The 26,784-nt window shown below is 66.6% G+C and overlaps 1 protein-coding gene across 4 annotated transcripts; it reads right to left on the bottom strand.

Moving 5' to 3' along the window:
- Positions 1-26,015, bottom strand: SYT7 (synaptotagmin 7). Of its 4 annotated transcripts, XM_036383438.2 has the most exons (13): positions 25,908-26,015; positions 15,741-15,844; positions 13,659-13,738; positions 12,206-12,337; positions 11,415-11,630; positions 8,818-9,189; positions 6,991-7,116; positions 4,594-4,729; positions 3,910-4,180; positions 3,396-3,565; positions 2,875-2,989; positions 2,595-2,794; positions 1-1,793 (listed from the first exon to the last, which is right to left on the bottom strand). In XM_036383438.2, exons 1-13 carry the CDS (start codon positions 25,936-25,938, stop codon positions 1,689-1,691), a joined length of 2,058 nt encoding a protein of 685 aa, XP_036239331.1. In that variant the 5' UTR covers positions 25,939-26,015; the 3' UTR covers positions 1-1,688. The 4 variants fall into 4 exon arrangements, with proteins under 4 accessions (XP_036239331.1, XP_036239332.1, XP_036239333.1 ...); XM_036383439.2 differs by lacking the exons at positions 6,991-7,116; positions 8,818-9,189; XM_036383440.2 differs by lacking the exons at positions 6,991-7,116; positions 8,818-9,189; positions 11,415-11,630.
- Between the last annotated feature and the right edge of the window lie 769 nt (positions 26,016-26,784).

The raw sequence follows: 26,784 nt of genomic DNA on the forward strand, positions 1-26,784 counted from the left end.
TGGCAGTTACTGACTGTCCTTTATTACTGAGAGCAGGGGCTGCCTCCAGAAAACGAGGGACCCCACTCCCCAAAAATAGGATTCTTCAAAGGAGACGCCCCGACCCGTGCGCCCCATCCTTGGCATCGCCAGCCGGGCACCCCCCGCTCCAGCCGCTCCTCAGCCAGGCCGGGCCGGGCTCTTTATTGGATTTTTATCTCTTTTTTCTTTTTTTTTGTTTTTTTTTTAATCTTTTTTTTTTTTGTCCTGTTTTTCTTTATTTTACACACCAGTTGGATGTTACCGTCACATGAAGAAGAGAGAACCTGAACAAGATCACGGCTACGAGCTCTAGAGTTAAAAATGAACACACAAACCCCCGGGGAGCCCGACCGCAGACGAGGAATCCAGCCTGGAAAAGCGGGGTGCCCGAGGGGCCGTGGGGGGCACCCGGCTTGGCACAGCCCTGGCCCTGCCACCTCTTCCCCAGGCATGTAAGTCTCTTCTTTTATGTTAAAAAAAGAGAGAATATGACAAAAATACAAATGTCCCTAAAAGCGTTGTTATTACTGTAATAGCAGTATTATGACTTCTCTCCAGATTGTCCAAAATCGTCTAAATTGGGGCTGTGGGAGCTGCTGGGAGCCAAGGTTGCCACGGGGGGAGCAGGAAGACTGAGGATGATCTGGTGTCTGCCATGGAGAGCCACCACCGACCCCCTTGTCACCCCTGTGGGGCTCCCAGGTGGGTCTGTCCCTGTTTTTGGGGGTCCCAGGGAGTGGAGTGGGAAGGGGTCTGGCGTGTGCATCCCAGGGCTCCGTGGGGATGCTGCTGCTGGCACTGATCCTGCCAGGCTGGCTGTCCCAAGGAATGCCACCAGCCCAGGGAATGTCACCTGCCCTCGATGGGGACAACAGCGCTCGCTCCACCCTTTATCCCCAGGGGTGGGCACGGAGCTCCCGGGGCAGCCCCGGCGCCCGGATCAGCCCAGCTGGAAGGGGACCCTGTGGAGCTCTGCATTCCCCCGAGGGGCCCCTTCCAGCCCGGGCTGGGCGGGAGGGCAGGACCGGGGTCCCCAGGGCAGCGTAGGGATCCCCCCGCTCCCGCCGAAACCCAAGACGGAGGTAAAGCATCGAACCCGGCTGAAGGCAGTGCACGAAGGAGCCCGCTTTGGATAAGGAACTGTGTCATGGCTTCCGATCCCAGGAAAAGGGGCTGTCCCCTGCCCTCGGTGTCCCCCGCCCGCCCCGGGAGACTCGAGGGGGGCGCGGGGGGAGGAGGTGGGGCAGGGGGGCTCCGTGGCTCCGCTGGCGGCTCCGAGAGGTTTTATGGAGCTGAAAGGGGAGGGAGGAGGGTCCCTCTTGCACCCACAGCCTGACCCCCTGAAATAGCGGGGGGGGCGAGGCCGGGGAGGGGCCGAGGGGCTCCGGGAGCGGGGCTGGAAGCACTCGCAGGAGTCCTGCCCGGTGGTGGGAATAGGGATGGGGGGGACATCGCTTCTGGCACCTCCTCGGCCGGGGGTGGGGGCGGCTCCGCACCCCCCGCACCCCAGGGAGAGGCGAACCCAGGGGCTCGGGGGGTCTCCGTCCCCGTCCTCCCGCAGGGTTCCCGCGAGCCAGGCCGCTGTCCCGCCGGTCCCTGGCCGGGAGCGCCGCGGGAAGGGGCTGGGAGCTGGGAAGGGGCACCCCGAGCCCGCGGTGCGGGGGCGCTCAGGCCTTCAGCTGGTGCCACTGTGCCACCGCCTGCCGCGGGCGGGCGATCATGTCCTTCCAGTGCTTCACCTCGCCGGGACCGCTCTTCCAGGACAGGTAAATCTGCGGGAAACGCATCCCTGGAGCCACCGCGGCCTCTCCATCCCCACCCATCCCGCTGCCCGGCGCTGACGCCTTCACCCCCAAACTGCTCCAGCCCCGCTTTTCCGGGCTCGGCACGGGGCCGGGCTATTTTTATCTCTCAGTTTTCCATATGGCACCGCGGGAAAGCGCGTGTGCCAGCTCTCACTGCTGCTGCTGCTGCCACCTCGGGGAGCCAGAGCCACCGCTCCGCGGATCATCGCGGAGAGCCGGGATGGAGCCGAGCTCGGTGCTAATTGTGCGATCGAAAGTGATTAGCGAGCCTCAGGCCACGCGGGGTTTTAACGGAGAGTGGGATATCGTGGCCACTGCCTGTCCATCCCTGGAATCAGGCTTTTGGATGTGCCCACACTGGGGACGTCGCCACCGCCACCCCTGCCCGGCAGCCCGCAGCGCTGATCCAGGGATTTATTTAATGGATTTATCCCAACTGCTGAGTTGTCTCGACCCCAGCACAGCGTTTGGGGATCACGGATGGGGATTATGGCGCTCGTTTGTCATCGTTGTGCTAATGAGCTGGGTGATTTCATGGATAATTCCACTGCTCCTGTCCCCGGGAGTAATCCCAGGGGGTGGGATCCATCCCCGTGCTCCATCCCTCCATCCCTGCCTTTCTGGGAGAGCTCCGGCCCTCTGTGGCCATGACACCCAGCATGAGGGGTTCACACCGCACTCCACGCTGGAGATGGCACCAGGTGCCGGCAGCCCCGGGCCTGGCTGTCCCCAATTCCCACCTGGGTGTCCCTCAGGCGTGTCACCCACCTTGCCAATGACGTCATTGCGGCTCAGCCTGTCCTTGTCCATGACGGTGATGACGATGGTGGTCTCGCGCAGCCGCTCCGTGGGGATGTCGAAGGCGAAGGACTCGTTGAAGACAGGGTTCAGGCACCTCTTCATCACCACCGTCTTCTTCTTCTCCACCCGCTTGTCCTTGTACATCAGCCACACCTTCACGTAGGGATCTGGCGGGAGAGGAGCCGCTCTCAGCCCCGGATGGGAGCCAGGGAATGCTGCCCGGGATTGGGGCCAGCCGGTGTCGTACCTGAGGTGCCCCCGATGTCCATGGCTTTGAGGTTCCTTGCCTTGATGATGTTCACCACGATGGAATTGGCTGAGGGATTGTAGCACAGCGACAGCAGCAGCTCCCCACGGCTTCCCTGCAGGACACACATGTTCCCTGAGGACACCCACGCCCCCCAGAGCTCCTCTGTGGGAGCTGGGTGCTGGCACGGGACCCCCACCAGAGCAGCCCAAGGGTGGGGTTTGGGAAGGCATGGAAAATCAGGGCAGGAGGAAATGGGGTCACCCCCAGTGGGACATTTTCTGGTCTTGCTGGAGGCAGGAGAAGGAAAAAACTTTCATTTTAGGTCTACCTGAAACAGTTTGATTTGACCCATAATGAGACTTTGCTACTTAATATAACATTTGGGAAGAGAAAAATCTTTATCAGATGTTGAAGGAGAAAATGTCTCTGTTGGATGGAGGGTGGTCCTGTTGGGACACTGCAGGGACAGGGAGTCACCTCCCCTCCCCAGGGGGATGGGGGGGGGTCCAGGGCCTTACACTGCCATCACTGCAGGGCTTCAGGTCCTTCCAGAAGGTCTGCATCTGGGTCAGGTCCACCTTGTTGAGCGGGATGGACACCTCTCCAATGGGATCATTGCGGCTGAAGCGGTCGTAGTCCAGGACCTGGAGGTACAGCACCCGCTGCACCACCTTCTCGTAGGGGAACCCTGTGGCACAGAAGGAAAAGCCAAAGGAGATGAGGAGCAGTTCCAGCGCTGCTCCACCCCGTGCTGGTGGCAAGACCCTGGCAGCAGGCAGAGGATGGGGAGGAGCCCACCGCACAAGGAGCTGCTGCCACATTAATTCCCACATCTGCACCCACTCATGGGAGCATGGAACCTTCCAAACCTTCCCCTACATCCCCTTTATGGGATGCACATCCAGCCTGGCCTCAGTGGCTTGGCCAACCCATAGCATCACTACCAGCCACCACTCCGGTGACTCGAGCTGAGCTGAACCCCACAAGGCTCCCCTCCCACCCTGATCCCCTCCAGCCCATCCCAATCCATACCTTCAAAGAGGAAGGTCTCGTTCCAGTGCGGGTTGAGGTTCTTCCTCTTGACCTTGGTCTCCAGCTTGTGCTTCTTGTCGGGGAGCAGGTAGATCTTGACGAAGGGGTCGCTGGTGCCGCTGAAGTCCTTGGCCGGCAGCTCCTGCGCCTTCATGATCTTCACGGTCAGGGTGGACTCCTGGAAGTTGTAGCCGACGCTGAACTGGATGCGGCCCAGGTTCTCCCGGCTGACGCCTTCGTGGCCCTCGTCATCCTCGGAGCCTGGGGAGAGCTGCGGGAGGGGGGCAGAGGAGGGGGGTGAGCGCAGTGCCGGGGACTGGCAGGGACCCGACCCCCGTCCCCCAGACCCCAGCCCCGCCAGCTGTCAGGGGACGTCAGCCTCTGCCCGGCTTCCCGCTGCCCCCACCGCTTCCGACGGCTCCTGGCTCGGCGCCACTCGTCCCGGGGAACGGGAGCTCCAATTATCCAAATTCCTCCTGACAGTGCATCCCTCACGTGTCCAGCACCGCTCGCTCCCTCGTGCCAGCCTGGGGGACATGTCCGCGGCGCGTCGGCTCGGCCGACGGGGACTTGGCACAGCGGGCAGGGACGTGCCGGAGCGCTTGCGGATGGCGCGGGGAAGAGCTGGGAGGGTTGGATACCGAGCGTGGAGACCCCCAAACCCAGCGCACCCCACCCACCCACCATGAGCATCTCGCTGGTCAGGGAGTTGACCAGGTCGGAGACGGAGGAGTGCGGCTCCGTCTTGCGGTCGGACTCATCGTGCGGTGGCTGCCCCGGTGCCGGTGCCGCATTCCCAGCCTTCCCACCGGCCGGCAACCTGCGGGAAGAGAGGCCTTGGAGGAGAGGGGCCGGGAGCCGAGGGCGAGACAGCGAGGGGCTTCCCGGGCGCCCTCTGCCAGCGGACACCGAGCCTGCGCTGCGCCAGCGCCCGACGGACGCTGCCGGGACACGCGGTAGCTGCAGCCCGCCAGCGTTCCGGCCTTGTCCCAGAGCCAGCCGGTGGCCCGGCACCTTTGGGGCACGGCAGCAGGTCCCCCTGGCCACGTCCCACGGCGACAGCGCGGTCCCCGCAGCACCCACGGCTCTGGCTGCTCCTCACACACCAACACCCTCTTATCCCGGTGGGTGCCAGGCACCCACGGGTGCTCCACGTGGGCTCGCTGCCCCCTGCCCCGCTTCCCTGCGGCTGAGACACCCCTGGGATCACTGTCCTGGCTGTCCCCACGCTCGGTGGCTCCCGGGCACAGTGCCGGGCAGGGCGGGTAGCCGGGAGCGGTGGGAGGCAGACGGACAGAGCAGCGATGGTGGAGACAGGCGGGAATGCGCCGAGGCCACGCTGCCACGAGGCACGGGGACAACGGGACACAGGCGCGTGGCGGAGGGGACGGGCGGCCCGGGATGCTCCCCCCCGCCACGGCTCCTGTCCGAGCTGGGACACGGTGACAAACCACCAGACGGACCGAGAGGCGCAGGGACACACGGGAAGCCACAACATGCCACGGACACGCGCCACCACGCCAAGCACACGCAGACACACGGGGAGGGGACACGGGGGGGGGGGCGATGGGGACACCCACACGCACACACGGGATGGCACCCAGGAAGGACCGGAGAGGCCGAGGCAGCTGGGGAGGCAAAATCAGGTTAAAACCAGGGAAAATGAAGGTGGAGGAGCCGGCGGCGCGGCCGCTGAGCGAGGAGGCGCCGGTGGAGCCGGGAATGCCGGCGGAGGTCACGGATAGCGGGAGAGAGAGCGGGAGAGAGCAAAAGAAAGGAGGAGCAGCGTCGTCCAGAGCCGGCCTGCCGGGAGGGAATGGGAGAGAGGAGCGGGGCGGGTGGACGGACAGACGGAGTCGCCGGGACAGGAGACACGCCGAGGCGCCGGGCTGGAGCCGCCAGGGACAGGCTGGAAGGAAGAAGCTGCGAAACAGGGATGGAGGAGATGTTTTGAGGAAGAAGAGCGGGTGGTCGGCAGCGTCGGGGGGCGGGAGAGAGCCGAGGCTGCCGGAGCGCGTCCCCTCCGCCGGCTGATACCGCCGCGTCCTGCGGAGTCCAGGGAACGAGGAGCGGGAGGGATGGAGGTGGGGAATGCCATGCATGTGCTGGGATGGGGCTTCGGAGCAGGGAGCTGCGGCAAGCGGGGAGCAGGGAGCGGGGTCTTGCGGCACAGCCACCCACCCGCCGTGTCCCACGTCCCCGTCCCCTCGGCACGGGGCAGCCGGCGGCCGGCACGGGCTGCCGGTGCTCCCGGCGGGGACCGGCTGCGCAGCGCGACGCCGGGGAGGGAAGTGCTAAAAGATGGAGCGAAACCAAGCGGAGCGGGGTAAAAATAGCCGGCGGGCGAGAACGGTGCCAGTTCATCCGCACGCCGAGCACACGGGGAGGCAGCGCCCGCCGGCTTCACACCTCCTCCCCGCTCCGGAGGGGATGAACACCGCTCCCGGCGGCGCACGGACCCTCTGCCTCTGCCAGCCAGCGCCGTGGCCGCGGCCGGGCGCCGGTGCCCGGGCTGGATGCGCTGCCGAGCCTGCGGCACGCCGGGAATGCGGGAGCAGCCGGAGGCGAGGGGCTGTGCCGTGCCGGAGGAGAACGGGGGTGCGGCATCCCGCCGGCCTGTGGCGCTCGCTCTGCCCCCCTGCCACCGCAGCGGCATCCCCGGATCCCCGGCAGAGCCGCCCATCCCGCCGGGATGGAGGTGGCAGCAGCGTGTCGGGATGGAACGCGGCTCAGCCCATGCGGCATCGCTTGGGGGGTACCCCCCGTGCCCCCCTGTCCCTGAGCGTGTCCCCCCGCCCCCCCTCCCCGCATGCAGCCAGGGCCGGAAAGGGCAGGAGGGGCAGGGAGGAGGGAGGAGGGAGGAGGAAGGGATGGGGGTCCTCTCGGTGCCGCTGCTCCAGAGGCAGAACCGCGGGTGCCGGTGCCGGGGAGAGCTCAGACGTCCCGGGGCCCGCTGGGCCACCCTGTGCCGCTCCAACCTTCGCGCTCCACGAGGCCAGCCTCCTCCTCCTCCTCCTCCTCCACCCTGGGTGAGGCCCTCGTCTCCTCCTCCTGCGGGACTGGCCTCGTCCTCGCTCATACCTCTTGTCCCCCTGAGCGTTCGCCTGGTTCGGCTGCGTCCCAGCGGGTTGCAGGTCGGGAATATTGGCAAAGTCATCTTGCTCTGAGAGTCCCAGAACCAGGGATAGCACCACCATCCGGCCTTCCCTGCCCGGGCGGCCCCGCCGGCAGCGGGAGAAAGAGAGAAAGAGAGAGGAGAACACAGCGTCAGGCAGGGAACCGGCAGGAGCCGGCGGCGTCCCGCGGAGCCCCGGCGGCGAGGGGACCCCCGGCTCTCCCCGCCGGCTCCTGCGAGGTGACGGTGGCCGGGATGGGCGCACAGGGCTGTGGGGAGAAAGGCGCCGGCTCCAGGGAGCCCGGCAGGCGTGGATACCCGCGCCGTCCCTCTCCTCCACCGGTCCGGGAAAGGAGGATGCCAAAATCCTGATGAAAAGGGGGAAAAGATGCCTGGAGGGGCTGGGAATGAGGGAGAGCGTGACAGGAGTGAGGTGCCAGCAGCATTCCATGGAGGAAGGGATTGGCGGTGCCATGGCTGGGCTCTTTGACCTCTCCGGGTCTGTAACTGCATTTACGCCGCGGCGCCGGGGAGGGTGAACAGGGTGAAAGAGCGGAAGAAAAATCGATGGATGGGGAAAGAGGCAGTGGGGAATGACAGCGGCTCCTCCGCTGGGAAGCAGCGCTGACTCGGCACGTCTGGGCTCTGCGGCTGCTGCTCCCTCTCCGCCAAGTCAGGCTGGAACCAGCACGGGCGCTGGGTAAACAGGGAGAACGTGACCCTCGGGATGGCTGGTGAGCCGCGGCTCCACATCGGGAAGCCGGGAAATGGAGCTGGGAGGAACCTGGGAGAGCGGAGAGGGGATGGTGGGCAGTGCACCCGAGGGTGCCTGGAGGAAGGTTCAACCCTCTCACCAGAGCGGGAAGGGGTGGGATGGGCACCCAAATCTGTGTCTCTCATCTAATCCTGATGCAGGGTCAGTCCTGCATCCCCCTCCAAGCGCCACCAGCCTGCGGAAAGCAAAGCTGGGACCTCAGCATTCCTTTTTCCAGGATGCCAGGGGGCAAACAGCGGCCGGGGAGGATCTGCAGAATCCAAGGGAAGATGGAGCCGGGGGGCCCAGCTCTGCAGAGGGGGGACAATGTCATGTGCCGAGACAGGGTGACAACACGGGACTCGGATTAGTCCCCGGGGTTTGATGCTGGAAATCCAGCGCCGATGGAGGAGATGGGGTTAAGGCGGATTAGAGATCCCATGGCTCCTCTGGCTGGGAATGACATCGGGGCCCAACTCACGGTCACCCGGCACAGGAGACTCTGCCACCCGCACTGTGACAACTCTGGACAACGTCACTCCCTGGGGACCTCGCTGGTGGCCATCCCTGGGGATGGAAGGGGATGGCCAGGGACGTGGCAAAGCTCATTGGGGAAGGGCATGAGCTCTTCCCTGAGCCCCCTGTGAGCCGGGGGGGACATGGACCTTCCCAAAGGCCATGGGCAGCATGTCCCCAAGGGGGTGACAGATGAGCGGCCGCGCCGGGGCTAGTAAAGGAGCAGAGGAGAGAGGGATGGGCAGAAGGAAGGACTGGAGGGGAGAGGGATGGAGAGAGGGCTCTAGAGAGGGATGAGTGGAGGGATAGAGAAGAGCAGAGGGGGATGGAGAGGAAATGGAGAGAGCAAAGGAGCGGAGGAGAGTGATGGAGAGAGGGGTGGAGAGAGCAAAAGAGCAGAAGGACAGAGTGGTGATGGAGAGTGATGGAGCAGAGAGAGCAAAGGAGGGGAAAGGATGGAGAGAGGAATGGACAGGGGTGGAGAGGAGAACGCAGAGGGCAGTGATGGCGAACGCACACTTACAGGAAGGACTTCATGTCCAAGCCGCGGTTGCGGATTTGCCCCACCACGTGGTCCCAGCTGCCGGGGTTGGAGCGGCTCCTGCCCCCGGCCATGCGTTGCTTGGAGCCGGCGGCGGTGCCCTGGCGCGCCGGGCCGCCGCCGCGGGAGCCCCGGGAGTTGGCGGCGGCGGCGGAGGAGCCGCTGTGGGCCTGGAGGTGGCCCAGGCTCTGGCTGGTGGTGGGCTGGCTGTGGTTGGCGCGCTGGTGCTGGCTCAGGGGCTGCTGCAGACTTTGCTGGCGCACGAGCGTGCGGGGCCTCTGGAATTTGGGATCGCCTGCTGAGGTGGGGATATACTCAAGGGTAGTGGCTGTGGACAGGGTGGAGTCCTCGAAACTTAGGGAGAGGAAGGGTAGAGGAGAGGAGAGAAAGGAGAAGAAGGTGAAGGGGCAAAATTGGAGGAAGGAAAAGAAGAGAGTTAGAGAGAAGATGCCCCAGCGCAGGGAGCGCTCCGGCGGGAGCCAGCGGGGGCAGCGCCCGGATCCTCCGCCTCTCGCCCGCGGCTCGGCCCTGCCGGCGGCACGGGGGGCCCGGGCCGCCACCATCCTGCCTCCCGGGGGGCTCGCCAGGGCCGGATGCCCACCCGCTCCCGCGGCCGCCGCTCCGCCAGCGCCTTCCCAGCACGCCGGCCGACCTGCTCTGCGGGATAATTAGGCTGCTGCGGGGAGGCAAATCCCGTGGCGCCCGCTCACGTGCTGCCAGCCAGCCCATCCCAGCGTCCCAGTCCCTCCCAGCCCAGCCCAGCACCCAGCAGCGGCGCCGCGGGGGCTCGGCGTCCCCTTCCCCTCCGTGCTGGACGCTGCGGGCAGGGGGCAATCCCGCAGCGCCGCGGCGGGGGCCGAACCCCCGGGGTGGGACATTCCAGCGAGGCGTCCCCAGGGCCAAGCCAGGCTCCAACAGGGGCGGGAGATCATGGGGTTGGGGGATACGGACGCAGCTCTGGTGGGACACAGAGCCCGGGGCAGACGGGCTTCGTGTGGGCGGCGGAGCGGAGAGAGCAGCGGGATGCCCCGAGGAAGCGGCGCTGGCCATGCAGCACATGCGTGGCGCGGCCCATGCAGCCGCGCCGGATTGCCCACGGCAGCCTGGGAAGCTCGTGGCCGCAAGATCAGGGGAGGAAAGACCTCCCGGGACCACCGCCTGGCACGGAGGGGTGGCCTCGAGCAGCAGCCCCCGACCCTGTCCCCGTCCCGAAGCTGTGCCATCGTGCAGTGCCAGCAGCGGGGACAGAGGAGGAGCGGGGAGGGATAGACAGCTCCAAAAAAAACAAAAAAAAAAAAAAAAGGAGGTGAAGAAAGAGCGAAAGGTGGGAGAAAGAGAGAGAGAGGAGGGAAGGGAGTGGAGAGGAGCGGAGAGCTGGGACGGACGGAGCCCCACGGCCGGGGCCAAAGGCACTGCCCGGACGCTGCCGCGCCCCCCCCTCCGCGCTGCCGCCGACCTCCTTTCGTTTTCCTATCGAATCCTAAATTAGTTCAATTTACAACCTCTCAGTCACAGGAAACTAAATCTGGCTCCTGTCGGCCCCGCGCCAGCTGGAGCCGCGAGCTCCTCCAGCGCCGTGCCAGGCGGCGCCGCGCCCTGCCCGTGCCCGCATGGATCCCCTGGCACCGGCACTGCCAGACCCTCGGCACGGACCCCCGGACACCCCAACCCCGGCGGCGCTGCGCCAAGGGAATGCCGGAAAACGAAGAGTTCCGCCACGTCCCCTTAACCCTGCCCTTGCCGCCTTGCTCCATCCCATCCGTCTGTCCGCGCTCCCAGCGCGGGGACGGCTGGAGGCTGCGCCGCTCCTGCTTTTCCTCTCCTTTCCTTCCCTCCTGCTTCCCAGCGCCCGACTGGAGCGCAGCAGCCTCACGCCGAGCGGGCGATGTCACCGAGCTGTCCCGGAGTGCCTGGGACCCCCCGGCTGCCGCATCCCAGCGCGGAGAACCGGAGCAGCGACCGGGAACGCCGGACAGAGCCCACAGCCGGCACCCCCCGCCAGAGGCACGGCGCTGCCAGCAGTGAAGGGTCTCGCCGAGACCCCCACCCCGGCCTGGAGCCCCGCAGAGCCTGGCAGAGCTCGGATCTTCCCTAAACCTGATCGTTTCCCCAACTTTTCTCGGCATCAGGTGGTGGTGCCGGCGCCGGGTCCGGTGGCTGTGCCGGGGGCCAAGGGAGCGCACGGGGAGGGGGGGGGAAGATGCCACACACTGTCCCTGATTGTCCCTGAGGGATGGGAGCGTGGGACAGCACCTCCTGCCTTTGGGACACCACCGAGGTGGCGCTGCCTGCCCTGAGAAGCCCATCTGGGAATGCTGAGCTGCTTCCCATCGGGATTGTGCAGGGCCACCCTCAGGGCTGGGGACAGCGCCCAAAGGTGCTGCTCCTGCCCGGCCGCCTCCTCTGCTGCCCCTGAGCCCAAACACCGCTGGGAGAACGGGAAACGCCTCCTCTCCCTCGGCACGGTGGTCCCCGGGGACCTGTCGGTGTCCCCCATCCAAGCGCATCCGCAGCGGGGAGCGGGCCCCGGGCCCGCCGGCCGTGGCCGTGCCGTGCCGGACCGTGCCGTGCTCACTCACTTGGACAGGCTGAGCTTCCCTGCGGCCAAGTGGCTCTGCACCGTGTGCCAGCGGCCCCGTGCCGCCTTTCCAGCTCCGGGCTCGCTGTGGGCGGACACGCTGCTCCTCATTCCATCCTCGCCGAGCCGCTGCTTGTCCCCGGGCCGGCCGTCGCGGTCCCCGGACAGCCCGGCGGCGGCCGACGCCGTCAGTTTGGCCCCTGATAACAGAGAGCCACTGGGCCGGGCCGGCGGCCAGACCCCCCCAGACAGACACGGAAGGAGCCGGACGGACACACGGATGGACGTGGAAAACGTGGGGAGCCGTCGGGGAATGAGGGGAGGGCGACAGAGCCGGAGGGGGCAGACGGACAAGAGACGGACAGACAGACAGAGAGAGAAAGAGAGACATCAGCACTGCAAAAAAAAAAGGGGGGGGGGTCCTGGCCGCGGGGTGCGCGGGGGCCTCGGCAAAACATCCAAGAGAAGGGCGGAGGAGGGAGAGGGCTCGGGAAGGAGGGTCCCGCTCGCCGGCAGCCCAGCCCCGGGGGGGACCCGTCCCCGCGCCGAGGGGGTGCCCCCAACGCGCAACCCCGTCCTGGAGGGAGATCCCGGCCGGCCCCGGGAACGCGGGAAGGAGGGGTTGCTCGTCTCCATGGGACGGCCCATGGGGTGGCGTGCGGGGAGCCCGGGAGCAAGAGGAGGAGGAGAAGGAGGAGGGAAAGGGGGAGGAAGAGGAGGAGGAGGAGGAAGGCGAGTGGGTGCTGCCCATATACTCACTACACGGAGCAAACTCGGTAAGGAGAGACTCACTTGAGGGAAAGGCGCGGATCACCGTACGGAGCGTAAGGAGAAATGTTTAGGATAAACTCCTTGGGAGGGTAGGAGCTCCATTTCTGCTGCACTGTGTTGTCATTGTTATTCCAAAAGTCTCTGTCTAGATCGCTACAGCGGCCGGATTCCGGGGGAGAAAGAAAAGGGAAATACAAGAGAGAGAAGCTGAATTCCTGCGAGAGAGAAGGAAAATCAGCCCTCCGCCCCCGGAGCGCCAGGATCCTGCGGAGAGAGACAGGGAGCCCACCCCTCGGACACCAACACACATACACACACACACACACACGGGCACGGACAGAAGGATGGATGGAAGGATGGAAGGATGGGAAGAGCTGCGGAGAGACAGGAGCGGGCGGCTCCACCGGCTGGGAAGGAGAGAAGGATGTGGGGGGTGACGGAGGCGTCGGCGAGTGCGGTGCTGCCTGCCCGGCATTCCCAGATGTGTGTCCGTGCGCCCTCGGGCACTCGTGTCCGTGTGTCCTCGCCTGCTCAGCAGCCGGCTCCTGGAAGCGCTTGGTTAACCCTGACAGTGCTGCCTGCTGGGGACCCTTCTGGATCCCTTCCCTTGGGGATCCCTTCTCTTGTGGATCCCTCCTCTTCCAGATCCTTCCGGATCCCTTCCTTGTGGATCCCTTTCCTTGTGGATCCCTTCCCTTGCGGATCCCTTCCCATGGAACCGGCCTGCTGCCAGCACAGAACCTGGACCTCCTGGCTCTGGGAAGCCACTGGAGCTGCGTGCCAGGGGCTGGGGGGCCCAGCAGCTCCCTGCTGATGCTGGGAGACTGGAAAAGTCTCCAGTGCCCACCTGCAACTCCGGGTTGATCCCGGCTGTATGGAATGTGCTGGAGTTTGGGAAAGCTGCCCATGCCATGGCATGGGGTGGGATGCGCCTTCCCTTCCATTCCCAACTCATCCTGGTTGGCTGGGAGCAGCCATCCAGGTGTCCCTGCACCCCGATAACACCCAGGCCAGCCATAGGAGGAAGTTTTCCATAGGCTTATTCCAGGCAGGAGCTTTTTCCCTCCTGGTGGTCCAGCTCCCCCCTCCCTGGAGGCCTGTGGAGGTTGTGGAGAGGCAGTGCTGGATCTGGGATGCCCAGGAGAACACCCTCAGCTTCCAGCCTCCACTTCACTCCCTACCCAGCGCCGTGGGATGTCCCAGCTTGGCTCTCCTTTCTCCATGGAATGCCCAGGGAATGCAGAGCTGCTCCAGCCCCGCCGGGCAGAGCTCAGAATCCACACCCAGGCCTGGAGCATCCCTGGGGACACCCACGCCGACGTTCCCGTGACTCCGTCATGCCCATGGCTCAGTGGGATACACGGGGATGCTGGAGACACCCACCAGCTCTCCCAGTCTCCTGGAGCCCCTCTCCCACTGGGAGAAGGGATGGCCACCTCTGTCCTTCCTCTCCCCCCCCATTCCTGGCACCTACTTGATGGTTTTCTTTTCGCTGCGGCCTCGGCTGGAATCCGGAGTTCCCACAGTCTCCAGGGAAGTCTTGTAACGCTTTCCCTGTGGAAAAGACAGGAGAGGGGGTCAGGGGGTCACAGAGGACCCCTGGACTATCGGGAAGATGGGAGCTGCCACCACCTGGAGATCTGGATTTTGCCCTCTCCCTTATGGTCTCCAGGCTCCATCCCACCCATCCAGGCAGCAAAATTCCCAAAGGCTCCATCCCTGGTCCCTGGGTGCTCGTGCCCTGCCTCACCCCAAGGACAGCATGGCCACAGCCACCAGCATCCCATTCTACGGCCTCACTGGGAAGGAGTGGATAATTTTAGGCCTAATTGGGCCTGAATTAATTGAGTTCACGTTTCCCAGCGCCAGGGAAGTGCTGCCATAGGATAATGAAGCTGGAGCTGGCTCCAAACTGGGGCTGGTAATCAGGGCATTCCGGCAGGTTCCGAGCGCTGCTCTGAGCCAGGGTGGGCAGGAGCCAATTAATGCCAATTATCCAACAAGTGGGAGCGAGGATGCTCCATGCAGTGCCAGGTGGATGAGGTGGGATGGGAACAGCTGCTGGAGCAGGATGGGGTGGAGAACCAGCCCTTCCATCCCACTGTCCTGGATCTCAGGAGGCAGGCCTGACCCTGCCTGTCCATGGAATGGGAATGTTTCTCCTTTCTCCTTCTTCCCAGCCTCTTCATATCCACGTGGAGCCATCTCCTGGCTTGCTGGGACACCTGGACCCTCAGCACGGTGTCCTTGGGCAGCCAAGGGCTAATCCTGCCAGGAGCTGCTGGGGAACACCTGGACCTCCTTGGATTCCCAAGGGCTAATCCTGCCAGGAGCTGCTGGGGAACACCTGGACCTCCTTGGATTCCCAAGGACTAATCCTGCCAGGAGCTGCTGGGGAACACCTGGACCTCCTTGGATTCCCAAGGACTAATCCTGCCAGAAGCTGCGGGGAAACACACCTGGACCTCCTTGGATTCACATTGGCTAATCCTGCCAGGAACTGTTGGATCTCCTTGGATGCCCAAGGGCAGATGCTGCCCCGGAGCTGTAGGGGAGCACCTGGACCTCCTTGGATGCCCCTGGGCTAATCCCACCGGGAGGCCCGCGGGTGCCTGACCTCGCTGGATGCTCACAGGCCATCCCTGAGGGAATCATCCGTGTCCCCAGCTGCGGTGGCTCGGGGCTCCTGGGGACACGGCAGCGGTGGCCGCGTGGGCGGGCCCGGAGCCGGCCGGGCTTGGCCGTCATTCCCACACAGCCGCTCCAGCTCCGGGCGCTCTCGAGGGCCGGTCGGGATGCGCCTTCCCGGCCAATTCACGCTCCTTTGTTCCCGTGCCAGCTCCAGCCTCCTCCTTTCCAGGGCTTTTTCCTCCCTCTCCCCATCCCCTGCGTGGCACCTGGAAGGGCCCTTCCCACCCACCGCCCTCCCGCTGCCTCACCGCCCTGCGGACCCCCTCTCCCATTCCCAAGGGAATGCTGCCTTCCCACGGCTGGGGGTGGGCATCTCCCCGGCGGGAAGCGCCGCTGCCATCGCAGCACTTGACCCAGATTCGATTCCGATGGCGAAGGAAACGTGGCCGAGCACGTCCTGCTCCCGGGAGAGGAGCCGGAGCAGGAGGAGGAGGAGGAGGAAGGATGAGGGCGGGCGGGAGCGCTGTCCCGAGCCCCCGGTGGCAGTCGGGGAGGGAAGGAGGGATGCACAGCGGGTGGCAGGGATGGCTCACGGCGCCCGGCGCTGCCAGGCAAAGGCTGGCCGCCTTCCCACGGGGCTTTTCCAGGCAGGAGCGTGCCCAGCAGGACAGGGGCCAGCTCGTTCCGGCTCGTCACCAATATATATCCATATATTTGGAAACTTCCCTTTGTGCCACACAAACAGTTTCGCCCAAACATTTCATTAGCACATCCGGAAAAGCCCAAATAAAAGCTGCAGCCGGCAGCTCCGGGGAGCTGCCTCCGCTTGGCTGCTGCTGCCCTGCAAGAGGGAATCGCCCCCTGGCCGGCGGCACGGGGGGCGCGCCGGGATGCCGGGAAGGCGGGAGGGAAGGCGGACACTCACCATTTTCCGCTGGCACCACTGGCAGATCCCGCAGAGGACGATGGTGACGCTAAGGCTGACGGTGATGATGGCTGAGACCAGGAGGACGTCGCGGGAGGGGGTCCCTGGGGGGAGCAGAGCACAAAGCGGGGGTCAGAGCTGAATCCTGGGGTGTCCCTGGCGTGCGCCGGGGCACAGGGAGGGAAAGCACAGGGAATGTGGTCCAACAGGCTCCAACTCCGCTCTGCAGTGTCCCGTCACGGTGGCCACCCCCTTGGCTTCTGGGCTCCCGGCGAGTGTGTCCTGGGGGGAATCCGGCCTGAGCGCTTCCCGGCAGCTCAGCTTGGAGCTTTAATCCCCGCTGGCACCCTGGGAGCGCCGGCAAAGGCCGCGGCCGCTGCTTCGTGGGCCGATCCCACACGGATTCATCCCAAATGGCAGTGCAGACCCACTCCTCCCCAGCCTGGCCTTGGGGGCAACCTTGGGGACCTCAAAAACGTGGGAAGGGCCCGTCAACCTCATCCAGCACTTCTGCTCACGCTCCCAGCATGCGGAATGACCACTGCGGGATACGGAGAATATGGACCCAAGGCGGCTCGGAGGGGTCCGGCGGGACCCCGGACCGGCTCATCTTTGTCTCCAGGCAGGACCCCCAGCCCAGCATCCCTGTGGATGCTCCGCCTCCCGCCGTGCCCGCTGGGATGGGATTGTCCGTGGCGGGAGCCCCAGCTGGCGGCGGGAGGCGGCGAGGCCGGAGCAGCGCCGGGAGCAGCGGTGCTGCAGTATAAATATTAAACAATAAATGTTAATAATTAATTCGCCCGCAGACCTTGTTATTGTAACGAAAATTCCCGGCGGCTCCGAGGCCGGGGTGAGTCAGAGTGGACCGGGAGGGGGGATCAGGGCTCTGGAATCGCTCCCGGCACGTGCCGAGGCAGCCACGGCTCCCACATCCCCGCTGGAATCCCACGAGGAAAGGGGGTGGTGGCCGTGAAAGGGGAGATTTGTGACAATTCCTTGAGCAGGAGATGAGGGTGGCATGAGGTGGGGGTGGCTCTGGGGACAGGTCCCCCCCTGCAGCACCCGCGCTCTCTCCATCCAAAGGCAGCTCCTCCATCGCTCCCGGATCACGAGGAGCCTGTGTATAAAACTCACATAGCAACTGTTGCCTAGGAGGGAATTTGGGACCAGCCCTTAATTTCCAACATTTATAAACCCCGGCTGGATAAGCTGCCGGGGGAATGGGGAGCAGCCGGCACGGCCGGAGAGCTCCGGGCGCCTCCCCTCGGCTGCGACCCCGGCCAGTTCAAGCGGCCCCGGGCCTTACTGGGCGGGCTGGGAATTGGGGTGAGCTCTCCTTGCCCCGCCGCTTGGTGCTCCCTGCTCCAGCCTGGGAACACCGTGAACCCTCTGGCTCAGCCCGGAGCTCTCACAGATCCTTCGGTCCTCGCGGGGTCAAGTTCACCCTCACATTAATCCGGAGAGAGGGAATCAAAGGAGAAGGAGAGGGAAGGGGTGGGCGCTGCGGAGGCCACCACGGCCGTGGCGGTGTCTGCAGAGGGACATCAGCGAGCGCCGGTTCCCGGGGCCGAATTCCCCGTGCCAAGGTGCCACACACCCGCAGCCTGGCGTCACCCCGTGATCCTGATGGATTCACCGGCGGGATCCTGCCTGGGGGGCTCCAGGGGGTGTCCCTGTGCACGGGGCGGGTCCGGCCCTTCCCGGTGGGATCACGCCGTGTCCCCAGGGCGGGGGGAGCGACTCCGGCCCCAGGCTGCGCCGCCCTCAGCATGACTTAAATGACTCGTTTTCCAGGCAATTAGCGTTCGATTAATTAAAGACTCGGAGCCGCTCGGAGTTCCTGGCGCGTCCCCAGCCCTGGGGCGCGGTGCGGGGGTCCCTGTGCCGGGCGGGATGCGCGGCTCGGGATGCCCTGGGGCGGGTGGATCCAGGGGGACGCGAGGAGCCGCGTGGCTCCGGGACACAGCCCCGGGAGCGGGGGACAAGGTGAAAACGCGACGCTTGTTTACGCCGCCGCTGGCCCTCCTTCCCTGCCGCTCTCCATAAATCTCCGCGGCTGCCAGCGCGGATCCAGGCGGGAGCACGGAGACGGCTGGGAGGGACTTGGGGGTCCACGGCCATGGGCTCCCTTGCGGCCCTGTCCCAAATCCCGGCGGCCCTTCGCTGGTCCTGCCTCATGCCGAGGGCGCAGTGAGGGGGAGCAGGAGGCGGAGACCACACGTCGCTCCTCGCAGGGATCGAGGTCCCAATCCCGTCCCACGTGCTGGCAGAGCAGGGGATGCTGCGGAGGCTGGGATGGAAGGGGGTGGAACATCCCTGCGGCTCTTTCATCAGGATTCAATGCCACTTGACGGGATATAATTCCACTTTTCCAGGCCGGTATTGATGAGGGGATTACCTGCCTCCTTAGTGCTGCAGCTCTCCAGCGTGGGATTTGTGCTGCGTGAGCTAGGGAAGAGGGTCCCTGTTCCAGGGGGAGAGGGCTCTGGATGCAGGCAGAGGGTCCTCATCTCAGGGGAGAGGGTCCCTCTGCCAGGGGAGAGAGTTCTGGATTCGGGGGAAGGGTCCCCATGGCAGATCTAGGACAAGCAGGGAGCCCCCTGCACCCTTCACAGTGCCCACTTCGGAGTGGGAGGTGGGGAATGTTTGGGAGACAGGGATACGGTCACATGCCTATCCTCCTTTATCCGCCGCTCCTGCTGCCTCTGGATTAGCTGCCTCCGGAGCAGGAGTGAGCTCTGGCCTTTATGGATGTGAGGAAACACTTCAAACCCGACCCCGACACAAGGAGAGGTGCGGAGATCCAAGAGGGATTAGCCCTCTCCAGCGGCGTGTGAGCCGAGATCCAGCAAGATGCACCCGGGGCTGGGAAGAGCTGCCAGCGCCGATGGATCCCACACACGGCTCAGCTCCAGCGTGTGCAGGAATGGTGGATGTGGGAGCCATGGCACAGCCCATTCCAGGGGCGCCCAGAAGTGTCCCTGAGCATCCTGGTGTCCCTGTGCATCCTGGTTGCCCTGGGCATCCCAGTGATCCTGTGCATGCCAGTGTCCCTGTGCATCCTGGTACTCCTGGGCATCCCAGGGATCCTGTGGATCTTGGTAGACTTGCGCATCCCAGTGAGCCTGCACATCCCAGTGGCCCTGTGCATCCCAGTGGCCCTGTGCATCCTGGTGATCCTGTGCATCCCAGTGTCCCTGGGCATCCTGGTGATCCTGTGCATCCTGATCCTGTGCATCTTGGTGGCCTTGGGCGTCCCAGTGATCCCACACATCCCAGCATCCCTGTGCATCCTGATGTCCTTGTGCATCTTGGTGTCCCTGTGCATCCTGGTGACTCTGGCATCCTGGTGTCCCTGTGCATCCCAGTGTCCCTGTGCAGCCCAGCAGCCTTGGACACCTTGGTGGCTTTGTGGTGCTGGTGGCCCTGTGCACGCTCAGCTCCAGGACAGGCATTGCTTGGGCCCATCATGGGCAGCTCCACCCATTTCCCCAAAATTTCCTGTTTCCCTGTGCCTATGCCAGGATTCAGACCCATCACCTCCAGCCAAAGCCCACGGCCCTGGAGCAAGGCTGGGAAGGCAGAGCCCCTGCAAGGGCCCTCCAGGGATGGTTCAAGCTCTCCCAAACAATAGCTCCTGCACAGGATGCAGAGGCTGGAATCCCCACGGAGTACCAGAGGCTTTGGATGAGCAAAGGCTTTGGAACAAGCCTCACACCTGAGGCACCACGGCTGGAACCGACCTCTCTGCAGATGTCCCAGAGAGGATGGCCCTGTCCAGGCTCTCAGGGCCATATTTTTGGATCCAGACCCCCAAATTCCCAGCTTTTGTGGACACTCCCTGGCTGCTACTCAGTACTGCAGCCCCATCTCCTGGAGCATCCTCCCACTCACCCTGTTCCAGCGGCGAGATCCATGGATGCCAAGCACCCTGGGGGGGAAAATCAAAGCTGTGGTGAGCCCCCCCGGGCCAGGCTCCCGCTGAGCTCCCTGGAAGTGGTGATCAAAGCCGACATCCACAGCTCCACACGGAGAAACGGCTCCATGTGCCAAGCCGCCAAACCGGCAGCGGAAACGCGTGCATTCCCGGGAAAAGGGCAGCGGGAGAAGGTGCCAAGCGAGCAGCGCGTCCCCCCAGCCCCCTCCCCAACATTCCACCGGGCGGCGTCGTGGTGGTGGTGGTGGTGGTGAGCTGCGGAGCCGGAGCGGGATGTGACGCCGAGCCTGGGGATGGGGACGGTGGTGCCGGGGAGGAGCTCCGGGGTGGGAAGGGACAGGGCAGGAATGCGGCGTCGGAGCAGCCCCTCGTGCTGCCGGCCTGCAGGGCCACACGGCACCGAGCGAGGTGGCCGCGTTGTCACGCCGGGGCTCCCCAGATGCTGCCTGCCTGGCGCCAGGCCATTAATTCCTCCTCTTCTCATCCTCCCACTCATTTGCTTGATATTTCCCAAACCTCTTATTTTTAGGATGCAGCTGAAAAGCTGTGAATTTGCAGCTTTCGCTCCTGTGCAGGATCCCGGGCGCGGGGCGGGGGGGAGCCGGCCCGGACCCCGGCGGGCACAGCAGGAACGTGGAATCCAAGCCCTTGGCACAGGGACAGGGAGAAGGGATGGGCACGGAGGGGGACGAGGCTTTGCTGCCATCCCTGGAAACAACCCAGTGGGCATTTTGGGAATGCTGCGAGCCAGGCTGGGCGCGTCACGTGGAAGAGCTGGAGGGCTGGGCCAGCTGGGCCCGGCGGTGCCACCTGCCCACGTGCTCCCGGGGGCTCTGGAGATGTGAGGGATCGTTGGAAGCCCCACGGCCATCCCGCTGCCCGGCAGGATCCTGGGATGAGCCTCGGGGGACAGGAGCGGTGCCACAGCTCAGTGCCCCAGGCGTGCTCTGGGCGGGAACGGGCGTCTGCTCCCCATCTGTCTGTCTATCCGTGCATCCCCCTCTCCAACACATCCATCCATCCATCCATCCATCCATCCATCCATCCATCCATCCATCCATCCATCCATCCATCCATCCATCCATCCCTCGTACACATCTGCCTCTCCATCCAGCCATCTGTCCATCCCCCGGAGCTGTCAATCCGGCCGGCTCTGCCTCCCCCACGCCGAGCTGCCACTCCTGGGGGGCTTTGGGTGGCAGAACCCCCCAACACCGGCCCCACCACGGGGGCTGGGGCAGGTGAACGCCGTCCCAGAACACTGCACAGCTCTGGCCAGATGCTCCTAGGCATCCCCTGTCCCCCCCAGCTGCTGTGCATGGATGAGTCCCTCCTGTGTCCCCTCCAGACCTGATGCCACCTGTCCCTGCTCCGCGACCACGGCAAGCAGGAGCTGGGCATGGAGGGAGAATTTGGCAAGGGAAGGCGCTCCTTCCCTGGTGCTGGGCTATTTTTGGCCGAGGATTTCCGGAGAGCCGTGTGGTTTCTCTGCCTTGTGGTCCCCACTGTGCCTCTCTTCCTGAGGAGCACCCAGAACCCCGGAGCCCCCTCTGCTCCTGTGGTTTGCATCCATCCCCATCTCCATCCCCATCTCATCTCATCCCCATCCCCATCTCCATCCCCATTCCCATTCCCATTCCCATCCCAGCCCTGCTCCCGAGAGGATGCTGCTCATCCCCCGGCCAGGCTGGTGCTCCGCGTCATCCCTGCTCCCAAATGAGCCCTTGGGCATCGCTCCCCACCCTGGAGTCACCCCAGCCCCTCTTCCCTTGGCGCAGGATCCTCTCCTGGCGCTGGAGGAGCGGGCTGGGCTCTCATCCCGAGTGGCACTGCCAGCTCTCGCGCCGTCGCCACTTAGCCTCTCGCCCCGGGGCTCTCCATCATTCCCGAGCCCTTCGGGTGACAGCAGGAGAGAGGGAAGGCAGCGAGCCAGCGGCTCCCAGGGAACAAGGGCGGGCAGGCTCCTCGCAGCCCATCCCGGCTCCACGGGGCCCCCGCTGGCTTCCCCAGCTCCCTGGTTCCCCCCGGGCAGTGCCCCCCGGTCACGTCACCTGGGACCCACGCGCTGTGATAGCAAGGCCACCGTGGGGACAGGATTCCCGCAGGGAGTTCAAGGATGGGGGATGCTCAGGGTCGGCCACAGCCCTCAGACCCGGGGGCTGTCGGTGATGGGAGAGGAAGAGGAGGCTTGGAGGGGAACACGTGGAAAGATGGAGAAACGCAGCTCGGAGGAGGAGGCAGAGGAGGGGAATGAAGGGCCGAGGAAGGCCCCAGAGGGAGGACTGGGGACTCAGATATGGGATGGTGCCCGGGGTAGGTGGAGGTGGTGGAAATCCTCCAGGAGAGCCTGATCCCGGTGCTGCATCCTCCAGGGACACCCAGGCAGGGTCATCCATGGGGCAGCAGGGATGGTCATCCATGGTGGAGCAGGGACAGGAGCCATCGCCCCCCCGCAGCCGCCAGTGTCCCACAGCCCCATCCGCAGGGGGAGAGCCGCTCACGCCGCCTTCCCTGGACACCCGGAACGCCCGGGGTGCATCTCGCGGGCTGTGCCCCCCTCGGAGGGCCGGGAGCGGGGCTGCTCTGCTGCGCTGTCCCTCCGCCGCCGCGCCGGCTCCGTCCCCGCCGGCGCGACCGCTTCCCTTCAAACCTCATTAACTCCCCCCAAGGTGACCCTGTCCCTCCTGCAGCCAGGCCCGGGGACGCCAGGAGGGGACGGGGCGCTGGGGGGGCACCCGGGGCTGGCAGGCGGGCGCGGAGCCTCCCGTGCCACAGCCACAGCGCTGGCACCCACGGGGATGGGGGATGCTCCGCTTGGCGCACCCCAGCCCGCCGCCCCCCACGCCCAGCCCGGCCCCCCACACGTCCCCCAGGCCCCCCGGCAGTCACAGCCAGGGGGGTCCGTCCCCCTGCTCCACGCTGGGGCTCTGCCCATCGTCCCCGCGCTCCGGCGGCTCTCCGGGAGCCGTTCCCTCCCCGGATCCATCCATAATGGATATTGTAGCCGAGCCCCCGGGGGCCGGGGGGTGGCAGCGATATTATCTGCATCTGTCTTCATTCCCCGCTCCCCCCCTCCTTCCTCGGCAGGCGGAAAAGCCGCGAGATCAGGCGCTGGAAAAGCCGCCTCCAGCTCCTCTCCTGCTCCTCGGAGTCAGGGGGGATCAGCGAGACCTCCCTGCCAGACCCCCCGCCCGGCGGGGAGCCCCCCAATCCTTGTCCTTGCTGTGCCCCAGCCGTGCTCAGGGGGGTCCCGGGACACGCCAGTGCGGGCGTGGGGAGGCTGGAAGGGTTGGAATTGTTGGCGGCTGCTGGGAGCAAGGAACGCCCACCGTGGGGGGCTCGGCATCGGCGTGGACCCCCCCACCGCCGGGGAAAACGGGATGGAGCCGCCGTGGGGGACAAAGGGCCGGGGTGAGGCCGCGGGGGATGCTCCGAGACGCCGGCGGGAGCATCCCTCGGGCTGGAGCGGGGGGGCTGGCTGGGAGGGGGACCCCAGAGCGGCGCAGGACGGGGCTCCCGGGTGGGCCGGGGGCTCCCGCTCCGTGTGGGCGCCGTGCGGGACGCGGGGCTGCAGCAGGTGCCCGGCGAGGCCCGTGCGCTGCCATCCCTGCGCTCTTTGTCTGCCTTCCCGCCCGTCACGCTCCCTGATGCCGCTCGCAGCCCCTCCGCCGGCCCCCGCCTCGCTGCTCGCCGTGTGCCGGCCCCTCTGGAAGCGCGGCTCCGCTCCCGAGCCCCGGGGAGCTGCTCCCACGGCCGCGCCAGCACCAGGGGCTCCATCGCCCGCTCCGAGGCGGTGCGGGGGGAAAACAGGCAGCTGCTGCCTGGTTATTGATTCACCACCTCCAGCCGCCGCGCGGCTCGGCTCGGAACGCTTCCAGCCGGGAAAGATGGGGACGTGGGGAGCAGGGCCCCCGGCACCCGCTCGCTGCTGCGCCGAGATGGAGCTCTGGGGGTGCGAATGTCACCCCAGAGGGGACAGCTGGTGCCAGCAGCGGGGACAGGGATGGGGTGGGGGGAGTCTGGCAGGGCCAAGGGAGCTGTCCGGGGTTCCCAAAGCAAGGGGGACGCTGTCCCTGTGGCACAGAGGGCACCTTTGCGGGCAGCCCCAAGCTCTGCCTCGCGTTTGGACGCGGCTCTCTCGACACAGGGTTCGGTGGTCCCCCAGCAGCACAGCCCCCTGCAGCTCCCCAAAAATGCCTCCAGCTGGCGGGAGCCGCTTTGGGAAGCGCCTCAGCTTGATCCCAATTCCCAACACCCCTCGCCAGCCAAGACCAGACTCCCTCGGGCGTCTCCAACCCCAGATCCAGAACGCCCCAGCAGCACCTCCGGGCTCCAGTTACCCCACAGATGCCTCTTTCCCTGGGCAGCAAAGTTTCCCGAATTTCCCGGCATCTTCTCCCCCCGTGACACGCAGCCAGCGCTGGGGGCCGCAGCCACTGTCCCCGCACAGTGACACGGAGCAGGGGACAAGGAGGACGAGGCTGGTGCCACCTCGGGCAGCGTTTTGGGGGGGACAACAGGCGCTGCTTCACCCCGGGATGTGGCTTGGCTGGCTCTTCCCAAATCCTGCGGGGGTGTGAGATGACAGCACCCCCCTCAGCTTCCATCAGGGTGGGGGACAGACCCGGCACCCCCACAGCAGCAGCGCGTCTGGAAAATCCGGGAGAGGTGGGAACACGCAGGGAAGCAGGCAGTGGCAGGGTGCCTGCACAGGTGTGTGTGCACCCCCAGCACCCCAGGGCGCCACGGCACAGCCGCCGCCGGTGACGTGGGAAAACTCCCACGTGACGGGAGCCCCAGCAGCCGGGGAGCACGGGCTTTGGGAATTGGGGAGAGGGGGTCTGCCCCCCCAAATCCGGCAGCTCGAGCTCTGCCCTGGGAGCCTCCAGCCTGCCGAGCAGAGCTGGCCATGGCACAAGCAGCCGTCAGCGGCCCACCGGCCGCAGATGGGGACATGTGGCAGGGACAAGGGGGACAGACTGGGGGCAGGTGCAAAGTTTGGAGGGGGAACAAGGCAGGAGCAAGTCTCGGGCACCGGGAGGGAAGGGCAGCCCTGTCGCGCTGCTGCCGGCGGGGACAGGCTGGCGTCCCCCCTGTGCCACCCACCCCCCTGGGTGACCTTGGGCCAAGCCGTGCCGTGCCGCGCTCCGGGCATCCCTGCGGGGTCGCGGTGGCCCGGGATGGAGCCGCTGCCGGTGGGAGCGCTCAGCCCGCGGGCAGGCGCAAAGTTCCCCTCGAAGGCAGCTCGGCCGGGGCCGCCAACTGCCGGGCAGCGGTGTCGCCGTCACCTGCCGTGGGTGACAGCGCGTGGCCGTGCCCCAGCCCGCCGGATCCCGCAGGCCTGGCACCTGCAGCTCTCCCCGGCGGCGCCCGCTGTCCCCGCGTCCCCGCCGGCACGTCCCCACGCCACCGCAGGACACGCCGTCCTTCTGCCCGCTCCCCGGGCCCCGGGACACGGCCGGGGACGGCCGCCAGGCCCCGCTGATCCGCATCGCTCCGGCAGCATCGCTGTGTCTCCGCACCGGGCTCGGGCACCCCCAAAACGTCCCCGCCAGCGTCCCAGATTCCCCGGTGCGGGGCCGACTGCTGCCTTCCCAGCATGAGCTCAGCAAATCCGCGGCGGAGAGAGCCCCTTCCCCAGCCGCCCACCCCCGCGTGTCCCGGTGTCATTCCGGAGGTGCAGCAGGACGGGGCAGGGGGACCCCCAGAAGGACGGAGGGGGCGGCAGGTGAGGAGCAGGGATGTGTTGACCGCTGGATTTGGGGCGGGATTTGGGGCTCGCCCGGGGGGTCCGGGGGGTTTGCTGGGGGTCTGGGGAGCGGGATGCTGCCCCCGGGGCTTGGGGTGTCCCGGGGGGGATCCGGGGCTCCAGCAGCTCCGCAGGCTGAGGAGAGGGGGGCTGTGCTGGGTGTTTGTCTGGGTGCCGGCGCCCAGCGGGATTTGGGGCTCGCCCCGCGTTTTTTGGGGGGCTGGGGAGCAGGATGCTGCCCGCGGGGGTTGGGGTGTCGCCGGGCGGGGGGTGTCGGTGGCTCCGGCAGCTCCGCAGCGCGGTGACAGCGGCAGGCGGTGACTTTCTCCCCAAACTACCGTAACTCCCGGGGAGGCGAGGGGGGACGCGGGCAGCGGCCACGGCGGATCCCCGGGGGGGCGGCGAGCGGTCGGCCACCCCCGGTGCGTGTCCCCGCGTCCTGCGTGTGTCCGTCCCCCCTCCCCGGCGGCCCGGGGCTCACCTGCGCTGGCAGCCTCCGGGTGCAGGTACATGGTGGCGGGCGGCGGCGGGGCGCGGCGGGGCGGCGGGGCGGCGGCTGCCCGGTGCAGCGGGGCCGCGGCTCATCAGACGGCGGCGGAGGCGGCGGCGGGAGGGGGCGGCGGGGCGGGGGGCGGCGGCGGGGCGGCGGGGGCCCGCATGCGGCGGCGGGGGGCCGGGAGCCCCGCGGAGCCCGTGCTGGCCGCCCGCTGCTGCGGGGTGCGCGCGTGTGCGGGTGCGTGTGCGGGTGCGTGTGCGGGTGTGTGCGGGTGCGTGTGCGGCGCGATCCTGCATCCACTTGCTGCTCGCTGCTGGCGGGATTGGAAACTGCAGCCGCCGGGAAGGGAGGAGGGAGCGGAGCGGCGGGGGGGGCGGGGGGTTCGGGATGCGCACGGAGAGAGGGGGACACGCGTGGGGTGGTGACACCGCCCGCGGTGACGCCCCCGCGGGCCCGCACTGACGGCGCCGGTAACGCGGCCGCGGGGCTGCGAACCTCCCGGATCCACGCGTCGCACCCGCGTGGGGAGGGGGACACGCGTGGCAGGGGCAGGGACAGGCGGGCCGGCACAGGGGTGGCACACAGGGCCGCGCACCCGTGTTCTCACGGTGGCGTGCGCTGGGAAGGCCGAGCCCTCCCCGGGTCCCCCCGCACACGCGTGGGGCCGCGCTCGGGACCCCTCCGGGCCCCTGCAGGCTCCGTGTGCCGCGCTCCGGCGGATCCAGGCCGGGTTTTGTCGGGGCCGGGGCGCGGCGGGCGCTGCCGGGGCACTGCGGGCGCGGCGGGCGCTGCGGGCGCCGAAAAACACGGAGTGGATTCACGGAGCTCGCTCCCGCTATCCCCCCACACCGCCGCGCAAAGG

This window comes from Molothrus ater, chromosome 6 (assembly GCF_012460135.2).
Source record: "Molothrus ater isolate BHLD 08-10-18 breed brown headed cowbird chromosome 6, BPBGC_Mater_1.1, whole genome shotgun sequence".
Lineage (NCBI taxonomy): Eukaryota > Metazoa > Chordata > Aves > Passeriformes > Icteridae > Molothrus > Molothrus ater.